This window comes from Miscanthus floridulus, chromosome 15 (genome assembly GCF_019320115.1).
Source record: "Miscanthus floridulus cultivar M001 chromosome 15, ASM1932011v1, whole genome shotgun sequence".
In the NCBI taxonomy this organism is placed as follows: Eukaryota; Viridiplantae; Streptophyta; class Magnoliopsida; order Poales; family Poaceae; genus Miscanthus; species Miscanthus floridulus.
Window position 1 is genome coordinate 66,724,983 of NC_089594.1, and position 21,233 is coordinate 66,746,215.

The window sequence follows — 21,233 nt, forward strand, 5'->3', positions numbered from 1 at the left end:
AAACAAACATGATAAGCAGACGGTTATCGACTCTCGGACCTTTTTTTGGGGGTGGGTGGGGGGGGGGGGGGGGGTTACAAAGGCAACGTATTAGGTGTAAACCAATTAACCTGTGTAAACTTGGAAACTATCAATCAAGACCACTAGATGCTGATCCAATGGATGGGGTGAGAGGTGGGATTTTTTTTACGCTTAAGCACCTCACCAGCCGGTCTTTTTTTCCGTTTAAGCCCCCTCACCCTATCCATTGGATCAGCATCTAGTGGTCCTGATTGGTAGTTTCCAAGTTTGTAAAGATTGGTTGGTTTGCACATGATATGTTGCCGTTTACAAATAGGTATTTGTTTATTGGTGATGAGGTCATAATTAGGATTTGTTCAGTATCACTCTAAAAATAGCTCTTGCTGACTTTTACAAATGATGTACCAAAAAACATTAATAAAAAATGGTCCACCACCAAAGCCATGGAAGGCGCTAGAGCCTTCTTGTATTCGGAATGTTGGAGCCAAAAAAAATGTACCTTCTCTTGGTCATTTCAAAGAAGCTATTGTAGATAAGCCATCCTACCAAACTTTTTCTACAGGGCTTCAACTCTTTTATAGAGGCTACATCTCTGGTGAAGTTAGAGTCAAAACACTGCCAGACAGGCTTTTAATATTTTGCATATGGTTCTCCAACCATTTGTTTTTCTCTTGAACGTAATATTCTGGAGCCATTTCACCCGTAGCCGTCCACTTCAATAGATCTTTATTGTTTTTTTATTAGTTAATAACTAGCTACAAACATTCTAAGGATAAGATGATATGGTAAGGGCAACTCCAAGAGACTAACATTTTAAGGATCAGATGATATGGTAAGAGCAACTCCAAGAGACTTTATATCCTTTCTATTTTTTTAGGAACAGAGATTTTGGTGAAAAAATACTCTCTAACGGCTTCTCTAGTTGGATACCCAAGTATAGATGTTCTCTCTTGTGCATTTCTCGCTAGCCAAAGATAAAGAGCAAGACTGACTCTCTCAAGTGTGCAAAAGATATCTAAACAACTGTTGAGAATGAAAAGATATAAAAAAATTAATTTTTATTTAAATGGCTCTTAGAGTCAGTTTTAAAAATACTCTTAAATAAAGAGAGAAATGCATGATGTAACTCTCCTACCACAATGGATCCCTCCAAAGAGTGACAATGGAGATTCACACCTTTGCGCATTTCTTTTATGGGCCGTTTGGATCTCTTTATTTTGGAGGAATTGAAATCTACATAATGGATTATGCTATTTGGCTTAGAATTTGACATTCCATAACATTTTTAAGCTCACAAATAAGCCTATCTCAAATTCATAGGGTGGGAGATAGAAATTGATTCTATAGATCACTATGCTATAATTCTATTCTCCAACTTATAGCATACTCATCAACTCACTTCCGTACAATAAAAATACAGCATATAAGTATGTTCTTTGTATGCTTAACAATAAATATATAAATATATTTTATATCCAACTATATTAGTTCAATTAATCTATATTTAAATTATAATTATTAAAATGAATTCAATTCAAGAATCCAAACGAGCCTTCGGAGGTTGTCGTATTTGTCCGTCGCTCTCATTCGTGGAGCGGAGCCGCGGAGGAGGAGCCCGCCGGCCTAGTTAACGGCACCGCACTAGTGAACTTCCACTTGGTTGGTTAACTGCTCCGTATTGCTTACTGGCTGCTGCGCGCCTCGGCTTTTGCTCCTCTGTCCCCCTCCGACGCGGCGGCGACCAGGACTCGCGGAGGAGCCAGAGAGCAGAGGAGCAGGGAGAGATCGACCAGGCCCAGGCTGCGTGGGGAGGGGTCCGGTCAATGGCTCCCAAGAGGGCGCTGTTCGTGGCGGTCGGCGATGGCGATGCGCCGCCGCCGCCTCTGCCTCCAGAGAAGCGCCAGCGGGCGGGAGCGGGACCGGCTCCCAGCAGGAGCAGCCCCGAGCTGCCGCTGCCGTCGCCACCTCCGTCGCCGAAGCACTTCCTCGCCATCGTCCTCGTCGTCCTCTTCTTGAAACGACCGTACGTGCCTTCTGTCTCCCTCCCTCCCTCTCTCTGATGTTGACTCCGTGGATGCCGCGCTCGTGCAGGAAGGGTCGGAGCACGGACAGGGCCCCCATCTCCCTCTCGCAGATCGGTCGCGTGGTGAGACCATTGCCAATTTGGCATCCTTCCCCTGCTTAGTTTGCTTCCATTTTCCTGCTGTCTATGTACTAGTACGCCGTACCAATTCAATCCGACCCGTGAATAGGGTTTTCATTGTTGGAAAACAAAATTTATCGGGGATCATGGATAAACGGGATAAACAGGAAATATCGGAAACATCGGGCCAAATTCAAATAAAATTCAACTTAAATTTAAGTAAATTCAAACAAATTTAAGCAAAATTTATATGAAAAAGATAGATTATTTCTTATCGGCACGTACTATAAACAGGAAATATCGAGACAATGTTTCTTCTAATTTCTGACTTTCTGCTCGCCTCCTTGCAGTTTATTTGTAGGCACTTTTAAATATGATTGCTGTTTTTTTCCTACATGTGTTTCATCTCTATCAACTATCAGAGTTGTGTCATTCTTTTTTTATTCTTTTTTGAAGGAACTGGAGGGGCTTTGGGCCCCTACAGGCATTTTATTGAAAGAAAAGAAAGCAGTAGCAAGAGTTGTCATTATGAAAGCATTCCATGCTTTGTTACTTGACTGAGACTTACTGTATTTGATATACTTGTATATATGATTGGACAGGTTCGGGACCAGATTTGTCGTTTCACCAATCCCATGTTTAGGTGATCCATCTACTCCATTTCCCTTTCCTTCGGTGTTTTTACAGTAGAACCCCTGAAATTTGAGGTTAGGGGGTTGACTTGCAAATTGGATGCAGCAAACTGGAAAAACTACTAGAAACCAAACTGGAAAGAATCGAGGAGCGGATTCAGGATCTCACCGACAAAGTGGTCTGGACTTATTTCCATGTTTACATGCATTCTCACTATTTCTGTGTCATTCTTTATTCGTTGTTGCTTGCCCAAATTTGGTCATGAGTGTCAAAACAAGATCTTTGTTTTGTTGCTTTCTTCCTTCTGATTTGACAGACACTCTTCACTTATTGTTGCTACTTCTTGCACCAAATGCAGGATAATATAACACGGCCCTCTCCTAACCTCCTCAATGATGAGCAATTCACGTATGCGGTCTTCTTTTTTATCCTGGTGGTCCAAACGTTAAAGTTTTTTACTATAGTATTAGTAAGTAACTAAACCTCAATTAATTATGCTGTCTTGTTTTTTTTTTCAGACAAGAGGAAAACCAGGAAGGCACCAGTGCTGAACCTGCAGGATTGGCCACTGCTGAAGGCCAGAGCAAAACCACGAGCATTCAGCTGCGCTTCCTCAATGGACTGAAGACTCCTGTTTACCATGACGATGAGATAAAATCTGAGAGCAATACAGCCATTAAGGTTGGCATATTTAATGGGGACAAGATGATCGAATCGGGCGGGCTTTCAAACCTGCAAATTGAGATCTTCGCCCTTGAGGGTGACTTTCCTCATGCTTCCCCAAAGAGTTGGACTCCTAAAAAGTTCAATAAACATAGAGCCAATTCTCGGGATGGAAACGGAAATGTATTGGGAGGTGAAGGAACAAAAGCCCAGCTTAAGAAAGGACAGTGCGATCTTGGTAGCATCAAATTCACAGAAGGGTCGTGCAAGGCTCGCAGCGGGAAGTTCATCATTGGGGCAAGAGTTTGTGATGGTGAGGTATCTGGTGTCCAGGTTCAACAAGCCGTCATGAACCCTGTGGTTGTGCAGGATCGCAGAAACAAATGTAGGTTTGTTGCCATCCATATTTCTTTTTATTACTTGGCAAAGTTGAAAGACCATTTATGACATACAGCTATGGTCCAAGATTCATAGCATGCATTCAATTGTTCTTGGTTGATGTGTGACAAGCTAACAGCAAGTTTTTCTCATTTTCCTTTCTTTTTACAGCAAATGAAAAGAATCATCCTCCAAAACTAAATGATAGCGTGCATCGTTTGGAGGAGATTGCCAAAGTTTACGCAGAAAGGCTGGAGAAGGAGAACATCTTTACTGTGGAAGACTTTTTAAAGGCTTTAAATAAGGACCCTCGTAACCTTGCCAAAGTAAACTCAACATTTATTTTATCAAATTAACATTTTCTTTCATAACTCTCAGTCAGTTTATTTACATGACATCATCGCCATTCCTCGGTATGTAGATTCTCAGGGTAAACATGGAACACAAGCCCTGGAAGAAAATGACAAAGCATGCTAGAGAGTGCTCTCTCGGAGGCAGGCACAAGCTGAAACTACTTTTTTGCACAGAGAAAAACGTGAAGCTTTTCTTCAATTGTGTGCACTGTCTTGTAGGGGCAGAATTTTTTGGTGGTCCTTACACTCTGACAGATAACTTTAATTTTGCTCAACAGGTACAAGTTTTCATGTGAACATATTTAGACTCGGTTGCCACTTTCTCCATCGAAGTGAACGTGTATTGTGTGTTTGGCTGCAGGAGTTAGTGGACCAGCTGAAAAAGGGGGCTTATGCTAAACTGGATAAGCTTCCCGAGGATCATGTAATGACAGACAACTCTCCTAACCCAATTCATGTGGATAAATATACTAGTATTGGTGCTGGTCCATCCTATATGCCAAGTGAACAGCCAAACTGTTCTGTTCGCCTCGCATCTGTTCATGGTTAGGGAATACTGGTTACTTCTCTTCTTATGCTGAAAACATACAGGATTTGATGGTACCCTGATACTCACGATTTTTCTTTGAATTGTTAGGTACGGCAGCAGCTGAAAGATTGAGCCATGATCGGATTGAGTCATCTTGTCCGAATGCATACAATGACCCAGTTCCCAGCTCCTTCATTCCTGATCACCCCAGCATGCATAACTATCAAGGTGCTTGTTTCAGTCCTGTAATTGTTTCCTTTTCTGCAGAGCCCTCTATTTGTGTATCATCAAAACGCACTATGTTGTGCGATGCAAGGGCCCCTGATACAGAGACATGCAGTATAGTACTATGCAATATGCCAATACCCTGATACAGAAAATCTTCTTTCAGGTGGGTGTGTTCCAGTTCTACCATTTGAAGGCTTTAGCCATGATGATCACCACAATGAGTTATTATCTGCAAATGCAAATAGTAATGATCCTGGCCCTAGTTCCTCCACTGCTGATCACTTCTTGACATATAACTACCGAGGTATTGTACCTGTTTCAGTCCTGAAACTGTTTTAATTTCTGCACAAGCTGCCTTGCACACCAACTTCTAATGCTCTGGTCTTTAGACATAGCAGATCAAGGGAACCTACTTTCTGTACAGGAGCAGTTCTCAGCTTTCGTTAATGCTGCCCCGTGTCAAAACCCCCTTGGAGGCGCGAGTAATATGAGTCAATTTGTCTCCCCCGAAGACGCCGAATTGGCATTCCAGCACGAAGCAGACATTAACAACTACGGTGCGCCTATTTTGCAAAATTATCTTCGAGGCAAACACCTGGCACAGAACTGCCTATCTTGCAGCTCATCATCCCTTTGCTTCCGTTTTCTCTTTTTCTGTTGCAGTGACACCAGGTTTAGATCATGTAGAAATAATCCAGAGTCAGCTCTTCTTGTTAAGCAATGGCACCTTAGATGGACTAACTTCTGGCCACATCAATATGGCATTACCACCACAGCAACCTATAATCCCTGGTATGTCTCTCAAGCCTTTTCACCATCCTTGGAAAGGTACCTAGAAGGCACCACTGAAAATTGGTACTAAAACTCAGATACAAATTTGGTATCTCTTCCAAGGACAATTAAAAACCTCATTCTCTCTTCTTTAACACCTCTCTCAATCTCAATAAAGTGGACAAGCCTATATCAGGGCGGTTCCAAGTATAAAATTGTTGATTTGGTAAAAAAAACATTCTGAAAAGGAAAATTGAATTTTCTGGTAATCACTGGACCAAGAATTTGGATTTTCCTGAACATGATGAAGAAAATTGAAATAGTGATCGAGGGGTAAATTTTCATATGCTTATTATCTTCGTGTAGTTTTTAAGCAGCTGCTGATCCCTTGTCTGATACAGGTACCCCAAGATCAGGTCAAGGGAGCACACAGAGCCAGATGCAAGCTCCCTTGGCCCCCACCAATGACGCCTCAGTGGCATCTGCTTCTGCTCAGCAGGCCCTTCCACCACAACAGTGTTATCCCTGGGCGGATCATGGTGAATATTGGTACGGTGGTCCTACTCAGCCCATCATATCCGAGGATCAACAATGTTCACCTTCGCTGTCCTAGTAGCTCAGCGTTGATCTGATTTCATTCTCAGGATCTCAGGTTATTGTGTTAGCAGCAAGATTGCCAAAAAAACAATTAGAACGTAACGCAATGTAATGCGTTGTTTCAGAGTGTATTGTTTTTTGCTCTCTGGTGCTCGTAATGCAGAACATGTACTGTGGTGTGTGATTCAGGGTCACTACTATAGAGCTTTTTACCTGTGTGCCATTATGAAAGATGGTCCTGGCCTACAGGCCACTAAAAGTTCGAACGCACCATGATGCAAAACTTTGTTGCCTTCCATGTTATTCCGTCCACTTTTACCTCTAACGATATCAAACAGACAGATGAAATGACCATATTGCCTTACAGTGGGGCCTGTTTGTCAGCCACCCAAATCTTTCTCTTTTTTCTGCTCTTCCGTGTAGCAGCGTCGCCCTGGCCGAATCGATGGCGCCCGAGAGCCCGACACAGTGCTGGGGGCATCCTTGGCCAACGCGACCAGCGCCCCGGCCACCGCTACCAACATGCGGGCGAGCTTAGCTCCGCCCTAGCCGTCTTGGGCGAGCTCTGCCCCGGCCGCCGTGAGCGAACTCCGCCCCGGCGCACTGCGGCGAAGCTGCTATCGTCGCGCGACCGCTCCTGCAGCTTGACGAGGCCCTTGAGCGCCGTTCTGGAAGGTGGGCGAGCTAGAAACAGGCGAGGTTGCCATTCCTTGGCGTACACCACAGTCGACGTCGTCGTCTGGGCCTGGGTGTCATTCGCAGCCTGGGCCTTATCCATGGCGGCGGCGAGCTCCCCCTGCGCGGCAAGTGTGGCGCCCGCCACCCGCGTCCACGGCGCCGTCACCTGCTCAAGTGGATGCCCCGCCGTGCTCTGGAAGCCACCACGAGCATCGATCGAGCCCATGCCTGCCCTGCCTCGCGATGCTTGGTGTCGGGTTCATAAACCCAGGGTCTTCGATGGGCCTGCTTCCTAGCAAAAGCTCAGCCCAACAGACGGCATTACAACAATGCGCGACTTCTGGGCCAGCCCAGATACCTAACGACGGGTCGGAAGAGCGATCTAGTCTTCGACCGGAAGGCCTGGCCAAGGAGGGGACGACGTTCGCTTCCAACCCTGACCCACTTTTCCGACCGGGAATACGCCAAACCTCTGCTTACAGCACTCCCCGGACCGACACGGTCGGAGCCAACTGAGAACGATCGATCGGGGACGCCCGCTCGGTGAGGACCCAAGAATCAGGGGGAGCAGATAAGGCAAGGCGCTCAAGTCAACCACAATACCGAGGACCATACCCTGCACACCTGCAGGGATAGTACCACCAGGCCATGCCAGAAGGGTCCTTTGCAACCTTCCAGGCATGTCAGAACCCAAACAGTGTTGTGGGCGCCGACATTTGCCTTACAGTGTTGTGGGCGCCGTCATTTGACATACCAGGTGAACACGGTAAAGCCTGCTGAAAGGTCCTTGTGTGGTTTTGGTAATTGAGTGACAACCTAGGTGGACTAATTATGTTTATGTGAGATACACAGGTGATTAGTCCACAGGTACATATGTGTGAGCAACATATGCCATGAAAGTGAAAATGGCTTGGAGATGTTGCAAAGCTCACACATGTGATGATGAAGGAGCTCATTGCACATGAGACATGACATTGAGTCATGTGATCAAGGTGGAGAAGATCAAGACAAGACTTGGCTTGATGGACCGGTTGCAAGCGTGAAGGACAAGTCGGAGGCTTTGGAGCGATGGACCGCGTGGCGGTGAAGCTTGAGCAAGACTTGGCGCCGATGGACGAAGGCAACGGTGAAAAGCAAGTGAAGTCAAGATCGATGAACCAATATGATCACATGATGATATGAAGTGGATCATATCATTGTTGATTGTGTTGATGCATATATTGCATCGACATTGGAGGGGATGGAATGGAATGCACAAGGCAAAGGTATAACCTAGGGCATTTCATTTCACCGGTCATAGGTGTGTAGAAAAGTTTGTGACCGGATTTAGGATAGATGGCCGTACTATCAAGAGGGGCAAACTTGTTTGCATATCGGTCATCTAGTGCCACTCGAGTGATCTAACTTTGCATCGTCGCTAGGATTGAGTGGCGTGGAAAGTTGAGTGGCTAATCCTTTAAAAAATGAGTGTGAAAATGCTAACACACATACACATAGTGGTGTACACTTGGTGGTGTTGGCACATTTACAAAGGAGATAACGTTGGAGTTGATGTGGATCAACTCGGTGAAGGAACGGAGGCAAGGGTTCAAACTCCACTGGTGAAGTGTCCGCCCGTAGAGTGCGGACAGTCCGATAGTGCCACCGGCGCCCTATATAGAAAAGATAGAGTCTCATAGAGTGGACCGAACACTGGTCACGTGGTGACCGGACGCTGGGGTCCTGCGTCTGGTCAGTGGTAGCAGAGCGCGCGTAGGCATCGGTCTTCGACCGGACGCTGGGTCTGAAAGTGACCAGACGCTGATAGGGTGCGTTCGGTCAGGCTGACGTACGATGACGTAAGCAACGCAGAGAAGTTGGAGAAGGACCGGACGCTGATGCTGCGTCCGATCGTGACTGACCGGACACGTCCAGTCGCGACTGGTACCTTACTAGAAATGACCGAACGCTGGGGTTGCTACGTCCGGTCAGTTTGTACAGCTACGTCCAGTCATCACTTGACCGTTGAGATCAAGTGACTAAAGTTGAATGGAGGCGACACGTGGCGAGCATCCGTTGACCAGATGCTGCGGTCCTGCATCCGGTCGATACGACCAGACCCGAGTTTTGCCCAGTGAAGGGGTAACGGCTAGTTTAGCCCATGGGGCTATAAATAGAAGGTGGCCTCGGCCATGGCTGGTGCTGAGCACCTCGAGGGACTTTGTGTCCATGCTTGTGAGTATTTGGGAGCCCTCCATCTCACATATACTTGATAGTGATCATTCAATTGTATGAGAGAGCGATTCTAGTGCGATTGCATCGTGAGGTTGCATCGAGTGGCACTTGGTGATCGAGTTGCAAGCCGGTGGTGCTTGTTACTCTTGGAGGTTGCCACCTCCTAGATGGCTTGGTGGTGGTCTCCGTTGAAGCCTGCAAGAAGCTTGTGCGGTGCTCTAGAGAAGAGCTTTGTGAGGGGCATTGTGCTCGTCCCGCGGGAGCCGTGAAGAGCAACTCTAGTTGAGCGTGTCATTGAGCTACCCTTATTTTTGGGGTAGGTTCTTGCAGTGCCCGACGTGCGGACTTGGCAGGTGATGTCAATTAGCCGCCGAACCACCAAGTGAGCGGTCGACACAATGGGGACTAGCGTGTTGGCAAACACGTGAACCTCAGGAGAAAAATCACTATATCAACCTTGTTCTTCTCATTGGTTTGCATCCTCGTTACACAAGCTTGTAATTACTTTTATATACATTGTGCTTGTGTAGTTGCTCTTATAATTAGTTAGCTTGTGTAGCTTACTAGTTACCTTCTTACTTGTGTAGCATAGAAGTAGCTCCCTTGAGTGGCTAATTTGGTTTGTGTGACCTTGTTAGTCACATTGCTTAGTTTGTGTAGCTAAATAATTGCGCTCTCTAATTTGGCATTGGTTGTCTTGTTATTGAGCATTGTTAGTAAGCATTAGGTGGCTTTGTGCTTTTGCTTACTAGCATGTGTAGGAGCTCCCTTTTTGCTTAAAGTACTAGTGGCATAGGTTTGTGTGACTTTGCTTCTAGAATTGGCTAGGTGAGCTCTAGCTAGCTCGGCACCTTTGTTGCTTAATTAGTATCTTTGGAAGGTGCTAGAGAACATAGATAGCGGGGTGTAGTCTTGGCTAGACCGATAGTTTTAATTCCGCACTTGTTTCGGTTAGCCGACACGATTAATTTTAGAAAAGACTATTCACCCCCCCCTCTAGTCCGCCATCTTGACCTTTCACCTGCCACACGCGTCTGACATAAAACAGTATTGTGGGTGCCAACAACCTTTCACCAGATGATCGGAGTCCCAGTCCGGATGGCCTAGGACCATGGGCCTTTGTCCGTCGCATCCGGAAAGCGTCATTCCCACATCGCTTCCGACCACCCACCAACATCGCCAAATACACCGGAGAAATGAATCCTGGTATATGGCTCGAAGACTTCCGGCTCGCATGTCGAGCCGGAGGAGTGGATGATGACCACTTCATTATTCAATACCTCCCCATCTGCATGGGAGAGCATGTTTGAGCATGCCTCGAATTTCTCCCGCCTGACAGCATTCGCGGCTGGGCGGATCTCAAAAGGATCTTCATTGGGAATTTCTAGGGGACGTATGTCCGTCCTAAAAATTCCTGAGACCTCAAGAGCTGCCAGTAGGAGCCCAACGAGTCCCTATGGGATTACATCCGTAGGTTCTTAAAATAATGCAACTCCCTGATGTCGTTGACGCGGACGTCATCAGCGCGTTTCTCTCCGGAACAACCTATGAGCCCTTGATACACAAGCTCGGCTATCTGAAGCCCCGTACCACCCGCGACCTGCTCGACATCGCCACGAACCATGCCTCCGGCAAGGAGGCGGTCGGAGCGGTCTTTAGCGAAGGCCGGGACAAGGGCAAGGCCAAGCGCGAGGACCAAGGCGAGGGCCCCTCTACGCAAAGGGGCAAAAAGAACAAGAAGGATCGGCGTCGACCGACCAACTTCGTTTTGGTCACCGTGGCCGATCATGCGGGCAAGCAGCCTCAGCAGGGTCAGCCCAACCACCTTGACAAGCTCATGGAGAGCCCATGCACCAACCACGCCTACCCCGTCAAGCACCATTACAAGGACTGCGAGCTCCTCAAGCATTTTCTGCGACAGGCCGGCGGACCGAAGGAAGGAAAGGGCAAGGAGGCAGCGGCCAAGAAAGGAGGCGCGACAGGCAAGGATGATGACGACAGCACAAGTTGTATGTTAAACCTGTTCGCTGGTTGGTTTCTAGGCTGATAAGTCCGGCTGTTGTTGGTTTTGTGTGAGAGAAAAACAATATATCATGGCTGATAAGTCATGACTGAAACCAATAAGCGAACAGGCTAGGTAGGGGAGTTTGTTGTAGCAGTGTTTACCTGTAGTGTAAATGTAAAACTTACCCTCTTGGTAAAAAGCTACAGGAGCTACGTCTTTTTTATTATAAAAAAGGTGACTTTTTCTTCGCTGAGTGGTGAAGTGTGCGAACCGGGATGGGAACTAAGGCCTGGTTTAGTTCCCAAAAATTTTCACTCCAAACTATCACATCGAATCTTGCGGCACATGCATGGAGTATTAAATATAGACGAAAATAAAAACTAATTGCACAGTTTGGTTGGAAATCACGACACGAATGTTTTAAGACTAATTAGTCCATGATTAGCCATAAGTGCTACCGTAACTAACATGCGTTAGTGATGGATTAATTAGGCTTAATAAATTCGTCTCGCAATTTCCAGGCGAGCTATGCAATTAGTTTTTTTATTAGTATCCGAAAACCCCTTCCGACATCTCTGAAACATCCGATGTGACATCCAAAAATTTTCATTTCGCGAACTAAACACACCCTAACCTGAGTGTTGGCGGACACCATACTCCAGCGAGCCCCGTACCACCGAACTCCAAAATCCCAAATTGCAGTCTCCGCTGCATAGTCCACTCCTCTCCCATAGCCGGCCGACCGTGTGGATGGCATCGATGTCGGCGCGACGCCGGACGCGATGGCGGTCCGCCAGACGGCCGGCGGCGCAGGCCGTCCACCCTGACGAGATCTGCGAGGAGATCTTCCTGCGCCTCGACCGCCGCGTCGTCTCCGAGCGCCGGTTCTGGTCCCTCCGCTCCCCAGCAGTCCTCGGGTTCATCAGTATGGACAGACACCAATTCGTCCCCGTCGATCCTCCCCACCGCTCCGCTCCGGAAGCCCGTGCGCTCGAGCAAGCCGCCGACTTCTCCTTCTCCTTCCTTCCCAACCCCAGTGCCAGTGGGTGGTGCTTTCACCAAAACCCAATTTGAGGATTTCCTAGTCTGTGACCCCCTACGTCGCCGGTACGTCAAGATTCCCCGCATACCCGACGAGCTAATGGCCTCCACCCCACGCACTGGTACCACGCATTTGTTACCCGTTTTGGCTCCAGTCGGCGAGAATGACGAGGAGGAATCGTTCAGAGTTATCTGCACTGTGCAGCTCAAAGACAAGGTCGTTGCTTTCGTCTTCTCTTCCTACAACCAGACGTGGCGAGGTATTATTAGCGGGTCAATTGCAAAAATGGGACTCGAAACATTGGTGGTTTGCAGATTTGACACTGGACCTACATTCATAGACACAGATAGACTCATTTATCATCCACCCGAGTGTCAACATTGACACTGGACCCACATTCATAGACACAGATGGACCCATTTATCATCCACCCGAGTGTCAGCATGATCAAATTTTCTCATTATTAGCACCATCTGTTTTCCTAATGGCTATAAATTTATTGAAAACATGCCCTACTATGCGCACGGCTGCTTGCACTGGATGTTCTATTGCAAGGGCTATTCGCTAATGCTTGATACAAGTGAGGCCCTGTTTAGATTCAAAAAAATTTTACCCCAAAGTGTCACATCGAATCTTACGGTACATGTATGGAGTACTAAATGTAGACGAAAAACAAAACTAATTGCACAGTTGAGTGAGAAATCGCGAGATGAAACTTTTGAACCTAATTAGTCCATAATTAGACACTAATTATCAAATACAAATGAAAGTGCTACAGTAGCCAAAACCAAGAATTTTTGCCCACTAAATGCGCCCTGAGATGAAATTCTCCAGCATTGACCTCCCGCCCCACAATCTTGATTCAATGCGTGCCATTGTCGGGGCACAGGAAGGCAGACTCGGGTTCTTAACTATTGCTGATGGCACAATTGACCTGTATTGCAAGAATTGACAAAACAATGGTGTTGGCGCACAAGAGTGGCGGCATGACAAGCTGATTCCATTGCCCAAAGACTCTGGGATCAACTATACTTGGACCATTGTGGGCTCAGTAGGGCATTACTTAGCTCTACAAGGGTCTCATGAAATTTGTCATGAGTTGCGAAAGTGCTGGACACCAAGAAATTCAGCCTGTTCGGTTGGCTGGTTCGTTTCATTGCTGGTTCGTAAAGAAGTACTGCTGGCTGGTTTGTGTGAGAGAAAAATACTGTTCCGACTGAAAATTTACGATCGTTTACGACAAGCCACAGCCAAACGAACAGGCTGATTGCTTCTTGAGAAGGTCTGCACCTCGAGCAATGTAGTGTTCCTTGGTATTCCTTATGCAAGATTTCCACCACCGTTCACACTGCCAAGCATATGAAAGGGTAAAACTGTCCTCCATGTCATCCTACTTGTTACCTAAGTGGACTTGCTGCTGGCAAATCCAAATTTTTCTCACATCCTTTGGTGCTTTGGATTATTTTTTTCTATCATGATATGTTGCTTTGGAAGCTAACCAAAATACATAATGTATTAGGAAAATTCTGTAGCATTTTGCGACCAACTAGTTGTTACAATCAATATCTTCGTATACAGATATCTTGCTCCAACAAAATTGCCACTTTCAGACATTCGTGTATCCTTATATGACAATCGTGTATCCCATGTGTATCACTCTTTTTGAAAAGCGAAGTATTTGACCCTTCCATCACATACCAATTGGATATAGTGAATCCAGAAAAAGGCTTAATTAGATATTGTTCTTTTTTTTGTCTAAAATTAGATATTGTTCTATGTCCATCAATATGTGCTTTTCGGTGATCTACTTTCTATACTAGTTTGGTGATGAATTTGCCATTAATAGCATATATAAAAACTATCAAGTTTGATAGACTTATTATACTGATTTTGTTTTTGTTTTGGTGTACTCTGTATGCTGTAGCTAGCACCTGAATACTAGCACAGGCAAATTTGTCTAGCGCCTGAATACTAGAGCAGAAATTTGTGTCTGTTTTTCTTGGAAAAAATGCACTGGGTTAAATCATTTGTATACCCCCCTTTTGATAGATTTTAAATTTGCATTAACGTACAGAATGAATAGCTTGTTTTTTCACATGCTCAAGCAGATATTCAACTAACTCTGCTCGAATCCCTCTTTGATTATTCTAACACTGTATTCTTTGGTAGGTCTACTCTCTTGACTTTGAGGTTACAGAGCCGCATGGTTGGGAGCATCTGAATGAAAGATTAGCCATGTCATGCAAGACGTTAACAGCTACTAGAACTCTAGCAGTGATGGCGTTCATCTGTAGATGATCAGCTCCAGTGTCTTATTCCTCCTGTTTGTCCTTTTCCCCTGATTTGTTGAGGTTATATGGTACAATTCTGAAGACAAATAATTAGATTCTACCATTTGCTTCTGAGAATCATGCGATCTGTCCTAATATCTATCTATATTATCGTCTAAATCTGATGGTGGATCACAACTGATCATTTGTCCCCGCAGCTTTTCTGAACTATTGCTACACATCACAGAGGGTTTGTGCATGGCAAAGCGTACCAGGAAAGCAATTATGAGCCCTTGTAATTACTGATTATTTTCTTCCTGGAATGTGTGATTCTCAAGGGCGATTTGTTCTGGAACCATCTCCAAAGTTTGACATGTAAAATTATGGATTTTATTAATCCGTCAGGCAAGAAATATTGCTGCCGGAACATATATTTTCCTGTAACATCGCTGCTGGAACTTATACTTTCCTGTCCCAGATGTTACGGCTGACTATATACATCGCTAACTGTGGCTCCATGCTTCATCCATGATAGTACTATATACATCTGCTCTGCATAGATCGTGTTACAGTCACAGCTCCTTTGCATTGTGCTGTACAACTTTGCTGAAATTTGTGTGTTCTATACATTTTTTTCCCTAGCGCCTCAAATACATTTAAATGTATTTTGTTAGTGCAATTGTGCTTTCGTGTGACTATCAAAAGTTTCAGTTATGTACATGCCACAGTAGACATTCTACAAGTAGAAAACGGTGACCAAATGGATTGTTGCTCAAATACATAAAAAAAATAGTAACACTACATATTGGCATGCTTATTGTGATGATTAGATCCCTTGCATGAATGGCCTGCTAATGGCCCATCAAGAGTGATAGAAGAGACTGATGATCCTTTCCCAACCCAAGCACGCACCAAACTCAATTATGGCTTTAGGATACTCTTGTTCAACAATCGCATTTCGTCTCGCCTCAATTCTTGATTCTGTTTTTGCGCATTTTGGGTCCTTTATATAACATGGTAGTAATAGTACCTTTATATATGTGGTACATAAAGAACCAATTATTAATTTGCTGCGAAAACAGTGGGGTCAATTTAAACACGCAATATTTTGAACATTGCCTGAAAAAAATGAACAATCTGGAAAAAGAAAACAAAAGCAAGCATCTCGGCGCGAGCATGTAGGGTCGTCAGTCGTGGTTCGTGTAATGCCATGCCAGAGACGCTCCTCGTCGTCATGATGCAAAGCATGCAGTTCGATGAGAGGCAGGCTTTCTTTGGCGGTCAAAAGAGGACGAGGACACCGGTCTTCAGGTAAAAAAAAAAACCCTAGACAAGCATCATCAGCTAGCTATTGGATGGGCTGTGTGCCATCATTCTGAAGGTGCAAGAAATACTGTAGGAATGTTCTTTGTTGAAATCATGTCCCAATGCCCCTACTGACGTGACATTGTTAATAAGATCACGTTCGGTGCCCATAATTATGGAATTTCTACCTGACGTGACATTTTAAGTGGACTAAGCAATGGAAGATCAGCACGTGTAGAATATGGGAATAATTTATCTGGAATATTCATTTAAGAAATTCCTTGTATGCCATTTTCTCCGGATAAGTGCTCCAATGTCAGCATAAATATTCATTTTCTGCAACAAATACATTCGCACCCTCCTACAGTTACAATTCTTTTTTTTTTCTTCACAGCAGCTTTTGTAATCTCACTGTAGCAGTATATATCTGGGATAGAGAAAGAGAAATGGATTGAGATAAAAGGAGATATGGGATAGGTATAATTCTTATAAAATTTGCATATGATTTTTGTAAAAATTTTACGTCCCAAAAGATCCTACATTGGCGAAGATAGCACCATCATACTACTTAGGATATAGGGCCTGTGCGGAAAGAAGTAGCTCCGGTATGTTTGATGCTACGGTTCGTGAAGGCATGCAGTATTCTATTGACATACGGTTTATCTGATTCGGCGTCCTCTGCATTCTTGTTGCAGACATCATCCTGTTCGCTTGGCTGATAAGCCATGCCTGAAAGTACTGTTGACTGATTTGTTGTAAGAGAAAAATATTGTTCGTTGGCTGAAAAAATACGGCTAAACGAACATTGCTATGGAGCGAACATTGCTATGGAGTGGCATGCCTGCCTCGACGGATGGCCCCCAAAGGGCCAAGGATCAGACTGGAACATTGAAAAAGATACTTGTAATAATAAAAAAAAAAGCATATCCATATCCCTGCTTTCTCGTGTTCAGAGCAAGTTGCGGCACACAAGTGTTCCTCTTGCCACAGCACCGTAGTCAGATCCCATCTGCTGTGCATACAAAGTGCAGCAGTGGCCCTGTTTGACCTTACACCTGCCAAAATGGCAAAATCTTTCATGCTGAAACGAGTGGAAAATCACAAGGGGAAAAAATAGAGGAGATCTACCAGTACTGCATTTTGTAGGCCAAGCTGGGAGTACAAAAGCATCCCTCTTCAGATCATTCATGTCTTTCACCAACTTTCGCCATGTCTTGTTACTCCAAAAAGCTCTCGCAGGCTTTTACCAGATTCTTCATTACTGGCTGCTGAAGATCCAACAAGGCAACAACACAATGAATACAGTGATCGAGCCCCAGCTACAACTGCGAAACAACCTTCGCGGCTTCGCCAATCAATGCTGAGAGGAGCAGCTCGTCATTACTCAAAAAATAAAGATCCGATTTTCTAGAGTGTAAATGTGATCAATATTACTTAGAAATTACATTTTACCCCTATCGAAACCTATTTTAGCATGTAATGATTGGATTTAAGAAGTAGAGAAAGTAACCTACTATAGCTAGGTGGACCATACTTATCGGCCTGTTTGGTTGGCTGGTTCGTATCGTTGCTGGTTCGTGAAGAAGTACTGCTGGCTGGTTTGTGTGAGACAAAAATATTGTTCCGGCTGAAAATTTACGATTGTTTACGACAAGCCACAGCCAAACGAACAGGCTATATAAGTGCACTTACCTTGGGGCGGAGAGCTGATATTTCATATAAAATTTGTAAAATACAAAGTTATAGATCGTATTGATAATTGCAGCTTTGTATCGACTATGTCAACATCTCAAGTCCGTTTGAAAATTTTAAATTTGAATTTCAAATTTTATGAATTTAAAAAGAATTTCTGCCACTCTAAATAGTTCAAATCAAAGAATTATCATCTATAAAGTTGTAGATCTCATTGAGCTCTACTTTTTTTATATAAAGTTCATCTTCATCCGACTTTATATACAAAAGTTATGAATTTTTTTAGATAACTATTAAAGCTTATGGAGAAAAGCGAGGGGCATAATACCATTTTTAACTTCTCTTTCATCTCCTAGAAACTATTGTTTTAATACATATAGTGCCTAAGAGCTAATTATTCTCTAACAAAAAATAACATTATGTAGCGTCTATCACCCAATATCTCACTGTAAAATAATATTAAGTAGTGTCTATCACCCAATATCATATTCTAATAAAAGAATATTGCAAACCTTCTCGATTTACTCACATGGTGTCATGAGTATATGGCCACGTTTAGTTTCCAAAAACTTTTCCAAAAAGTGCTACAGTAGCCATCACATCGAATCTTGTGATACGTGCATAGAGTATTAAATGTAGATGAAAAAAAAACTAATTGCACAGTTTGGTTGAAAATCGCGAGACGAACGTTTTGAGCCTAATTAGTCTATGATTAAACACTAATTGTTAAATAAAAACGAAAATGCTACAGTACCCAATTTCCAAAAATTAGCGAACTAAACCCAGCCTATGTCTTGCAAGTTACTGAACCAAAGAGGGAGCAGGATAAAAAAGAACCGTCATTTCAGCTGCCCCTGTCCTCCCAATACAGGAGTGTACATACAAGTAGGAGTAGTTAGCTACAACATTAGTGCACTGCTGGTAATTAGGCTGGAACCTGCTGGAGGATGTGAGTTTTTGGGGACACTCAGCTCACCGACCAACAGGTGTCTCATTCATTCGTATCAGCCGCCTCTTCGTTTGACTGTGGCTCATCATAAATGATCATAAATTTTTATCCGGAATAATATTTTTCTCTCACACAAACTGACCAGTAGTACTATTTTTCTCTCACACAAACCAGCCAGTAGTACTTCTTCACAAACCAACAACGGTACGAAACAGCCCACCAAATAAGTTGCAGATGTGTGAAGCAGCCACAGTGGAGACAGACCAGTGCAGTGACCAGAGGAAACAGGGGTAGGGGTATCTCAGTACCAGATTCGCCTGTTCGCTTGTTGGTTTCAGCCAGCCCAAACCAGCCAGTCAACAGTGTTTTTCTCTCACAATAAACCAGCACCAGCCAGCCTAAACCAGCCCAGAAACCAACCAGCGAACAAGCCGTCTGGTTGATTCCCTACTGTTAATCTTCCTCATTAGTACAGTACTACTTATCATCCAGATTCAACAACTTTTGAACTGCAATTACAAACATGGCAATTTGTAAGGATGAATCTTGTGAAACCAAGAAAAGGATTGTGTGCTCTTTTGCTACCATCACCGAATTTTGAGCGACACGCTGAACATCAGCTTTCTACATTAGGGAAAAAAATGGCATGAAATGCCCAACGACCTTGGAAAGGAAAATTAGCCCAACACCTTGCAAGCATCACACCTTGGAAGCATGTCTGCAACAAAGGCCCTCTTTGGCATGACTCTCTCTGGCTCAGGCCCTGTTTAGATGCAAGCCAAAAACCAAAAATTTTTAAGATTTTCCGTCACATCAAATCTTGCGGCACATGCATGGAGTACTAAATGTAGACGAAAAAAAACTAATTACACAGTTAGCCGAGAAATCGTGAGACGGATCTTTTAAGCCTAAATAGTCCATAATTGAACAATTTTTACCAAATAAAAACGAAAGTGCTACCATAGCCAAAAGCTAAAATTTTTTCGAAACTAAACAGGGCCTCAGTAGTCTAAAACAAAAGCACAGTGCTAGAACCTAGAGCACGACATTTCAGTTCCTGGTTCTTGCCATGTCAACCAAATAACTCCAGCCAGAACAAAGACACTTTTCAGCACAAGACCAACATTTTCAGCAGCCATCAACACTTAAAAATACATCACTATAAGAATACTACAAACAGAGATCAAACAGGCCACTGATCCCTTTTCTATACAACAAAAAAAAAAGACAACCTTTTTTGTCCCAGCCACTCACTTAACACTACAACACTTTACTTAACACTAAGATAAGCCATGAACAGTTGAGCTCCAAGAAAAGGCAGCTCAAGGAGGAGAAGAGCAGGAGAGGTGTTCACGGAGGTGGGGTTGGCGACGGCATGCGTCACGGTCTGGCCTTGCCGCTGGCGGCGAGGCCGTGCATGGCGCCGAAGCCGCGGGAGCCGAGCCCGAGGCAGCCGAGGAGGAGGCCGCCCTGCCGGTACGGCAGGAACGTGCGCCGCCGCATCTCCTCCGCCTCTGCGCGCCGGGCCTCGTACAGCCGCGCGTGAGCGGACCTCCTCGCCCTCCCGCGGCCTCGTGATGCCGCCGCCGGGGACGGGGAGGGGTTCCTCTTGTGCGCCGGCGGAGGCGACGGGTTGGAGGGGAGAGGTGGGTGCTCGCCGCCGTCGGGCTTGCTCCGGTGGAGGATGCCCTTCAAGAAACCCCACCTGCGGTAGTAGCTTCTTGACGATGACGAGGAGGAAGCAGAGGACGCCGAGGACGACGACCGTGACGCCGACGGGGCCGCCGCTGCTGGCTCCACGGACTTCGCCGCCGGAGCAGGCGACGAGGACGGCGAGAGCCAGTGGGTGAGGAACGGGGAGAGGGAGCGGTACCGGCGGTACACGGACCGGCTCCGGAGACGGCCGCGCTCGTCCGCCCCGGCCGCAGGCGCCGGCGGCTCCGAAGGCGGCTGTGGCGGCGGGTTGCCGGCGGGGACGTCTCCGTCGAGCGGCGGGAGCGCCTGCGGGCGGAGCAGGAAGGACGCGAGCCGCATTGGCCGGATCTGGCCGTTGTGGAAGAGCTCGTCGGCGGAGGACATCGCCGCCGTGGCGGGAGACGGACAGCGCGAGGAGAAGTCGAAGTCGAATCCCAGCTCGCAGCCGTCGTACTCATCCGCAGTGCCGGGGCCGCCGCGCGCGGGGCTCGCCGGCGCGCTGTAGAAGCAACCGGCAGCGGAGAACGACGGGTCGCGGGCGGGGCTGGACGGCGCGCTGTAGAAGCAACCGGCAGCGGAGAACGACGCGTCGGGGCTGTTCGTTTCGCTGAAAACGGTCATGCTGAAATGCGCGCTGATCTCTCGTGAGAGAGAAAATACTGTAGCAACCGGATGACGGTCGGGGCTGGACTGCGCGCTTACAAAGGGTGTGGAGCACGCGCTTTCGTCCTCGCTTGCGCATCCCACGCCGCCGCCGATGGCAGTGTGGTCGCCGGAGCTGGCGGCCATCTGGCCGGCGAGGGGTGGTGGCCAATGCCAATGGGATGGTGAGACACCTGAAGTGAAGAGGATTTTAAAGCGCGGAGTTTGGTTGGATGCTGGATACTTTCAGATTTGCCCCCCTGAAACATGGAATTCTTATTCATCTTGATATAGACCCCTCCTCCAAAAATTTGATTTTGAGATGAGATAATCAAATACAGGTAAAAACATATTCAAATATGTCTGTTTGAAACACCCCGGATCTACTCTGAACTAGAGGGGTAAAATGGCAAAGATATCCAAAT

At 45.7% G+C, this 21,233-nt stretch overlaps 2 protein-coding genes and 1 pseudogene across 3 annotated transcripts; 2 read left to right on the forward strand and 1 right to left on the reverse strand.

The window, feature by feature from the left end:
• The first annotated feature begins 1,661 nt into the window (after window positions 1–1,661).
• On the forward strand, window positions 1,662–6,586 carry LOC136508251 (calmodulin-binding protein 60 B-like). Of its 2 annotated transcripts, none has more exons than XM_066502901.1 (14): window positions 1,662–2,044; window positions 2,113–2,167; window positions 2,767–2,807; window positions 2,903–2,975; window positions 3,156–3,205; window positions 3,316–3,845; window positions 4,010–4,164; window positions 4,260–4,469; window positions 4,553–4,736; window positions 4,829–4,948; window positions 5,112–5,252; window positions 5,338–5,505; window positions 5,612–5,740; window positions 6,121–6,586. In XM_066502901.1, exons 1-14 carry the CDS (start codon window positions 1,845–1,847, stop codon window positions 6,330–6,332), a joined length of 2,268 nt encoding a protein of 755 aa, XP_066358998.1. In that variant the 5' UTR covers window positions 1,662–1,844; the 3' UTR covers window positions 6,333–6,586. The 2 variants fall into 2 exon arrangements, with proteins under 2 accessions (XP_066358998.1, XP_066358999.1); XM_066502902.1 differs by having other exon boundaries at window positions 5,347–5,505.
• Window positions 6,587–11,895: 5,309 nt separating this feature from the next.
• On the forward strand, window positions 11,896–13,618 carry LOC136506685 (uncharacterized; annotated as a pseudogene).
• A 5,951-nt stretch (window positions 13,619–19,569) lies between these two features.
• LOC136509539 (uncharacterized) lies at window positions 19,570–20,971 on the reverse strand. The gene has a single exon (XM_066504307.1). The coding sequence runs from the start codon at window positions 20,953–20,955 to the stop codon at window positions 19,852–19,854; it is 1,104 nt and encodes a 367-aa protein (XP_066360404.1). The 5' UTR covers window positions 20,956–20,971; the 3' UTR covers window positions 19,570–19,851.
• Window positions 20,972–21,233: the final 262 nt, after the last annotated feature.

Bases quoted from the DNA above. Each gene is read 5' to 3' on its own strand.
- LOC136508251 (XM_066502901.1), top strand. From the start codon at position 1,845: ATGGCTCCCAAGAGGGCGCTGTTCGTGGCGGTCGGCGATGGCGATGCG. The intron at 2,976-3,155 runs GTCTGGACTTAT...CACCAAATGCAG, and splicing joins AGGATCTCACCGACAAAGTG to GATAATATAACACGGCCCTC. The intron at 4,737-4,828 runs GTTAGGGAATAC...TTGAATTGTTAG, and splicing joins TCGCCTCGCATCTGTTCATG to GTACGGCAGCAGCTGAAAGA.
- LOC136509539 (XM_066504307.1), bottom strand. From the start codon at position 20,955: ATGGCCGCCAGCTCCGGCGACCACACTGCCATCGGCGGCGGCGTGGGA.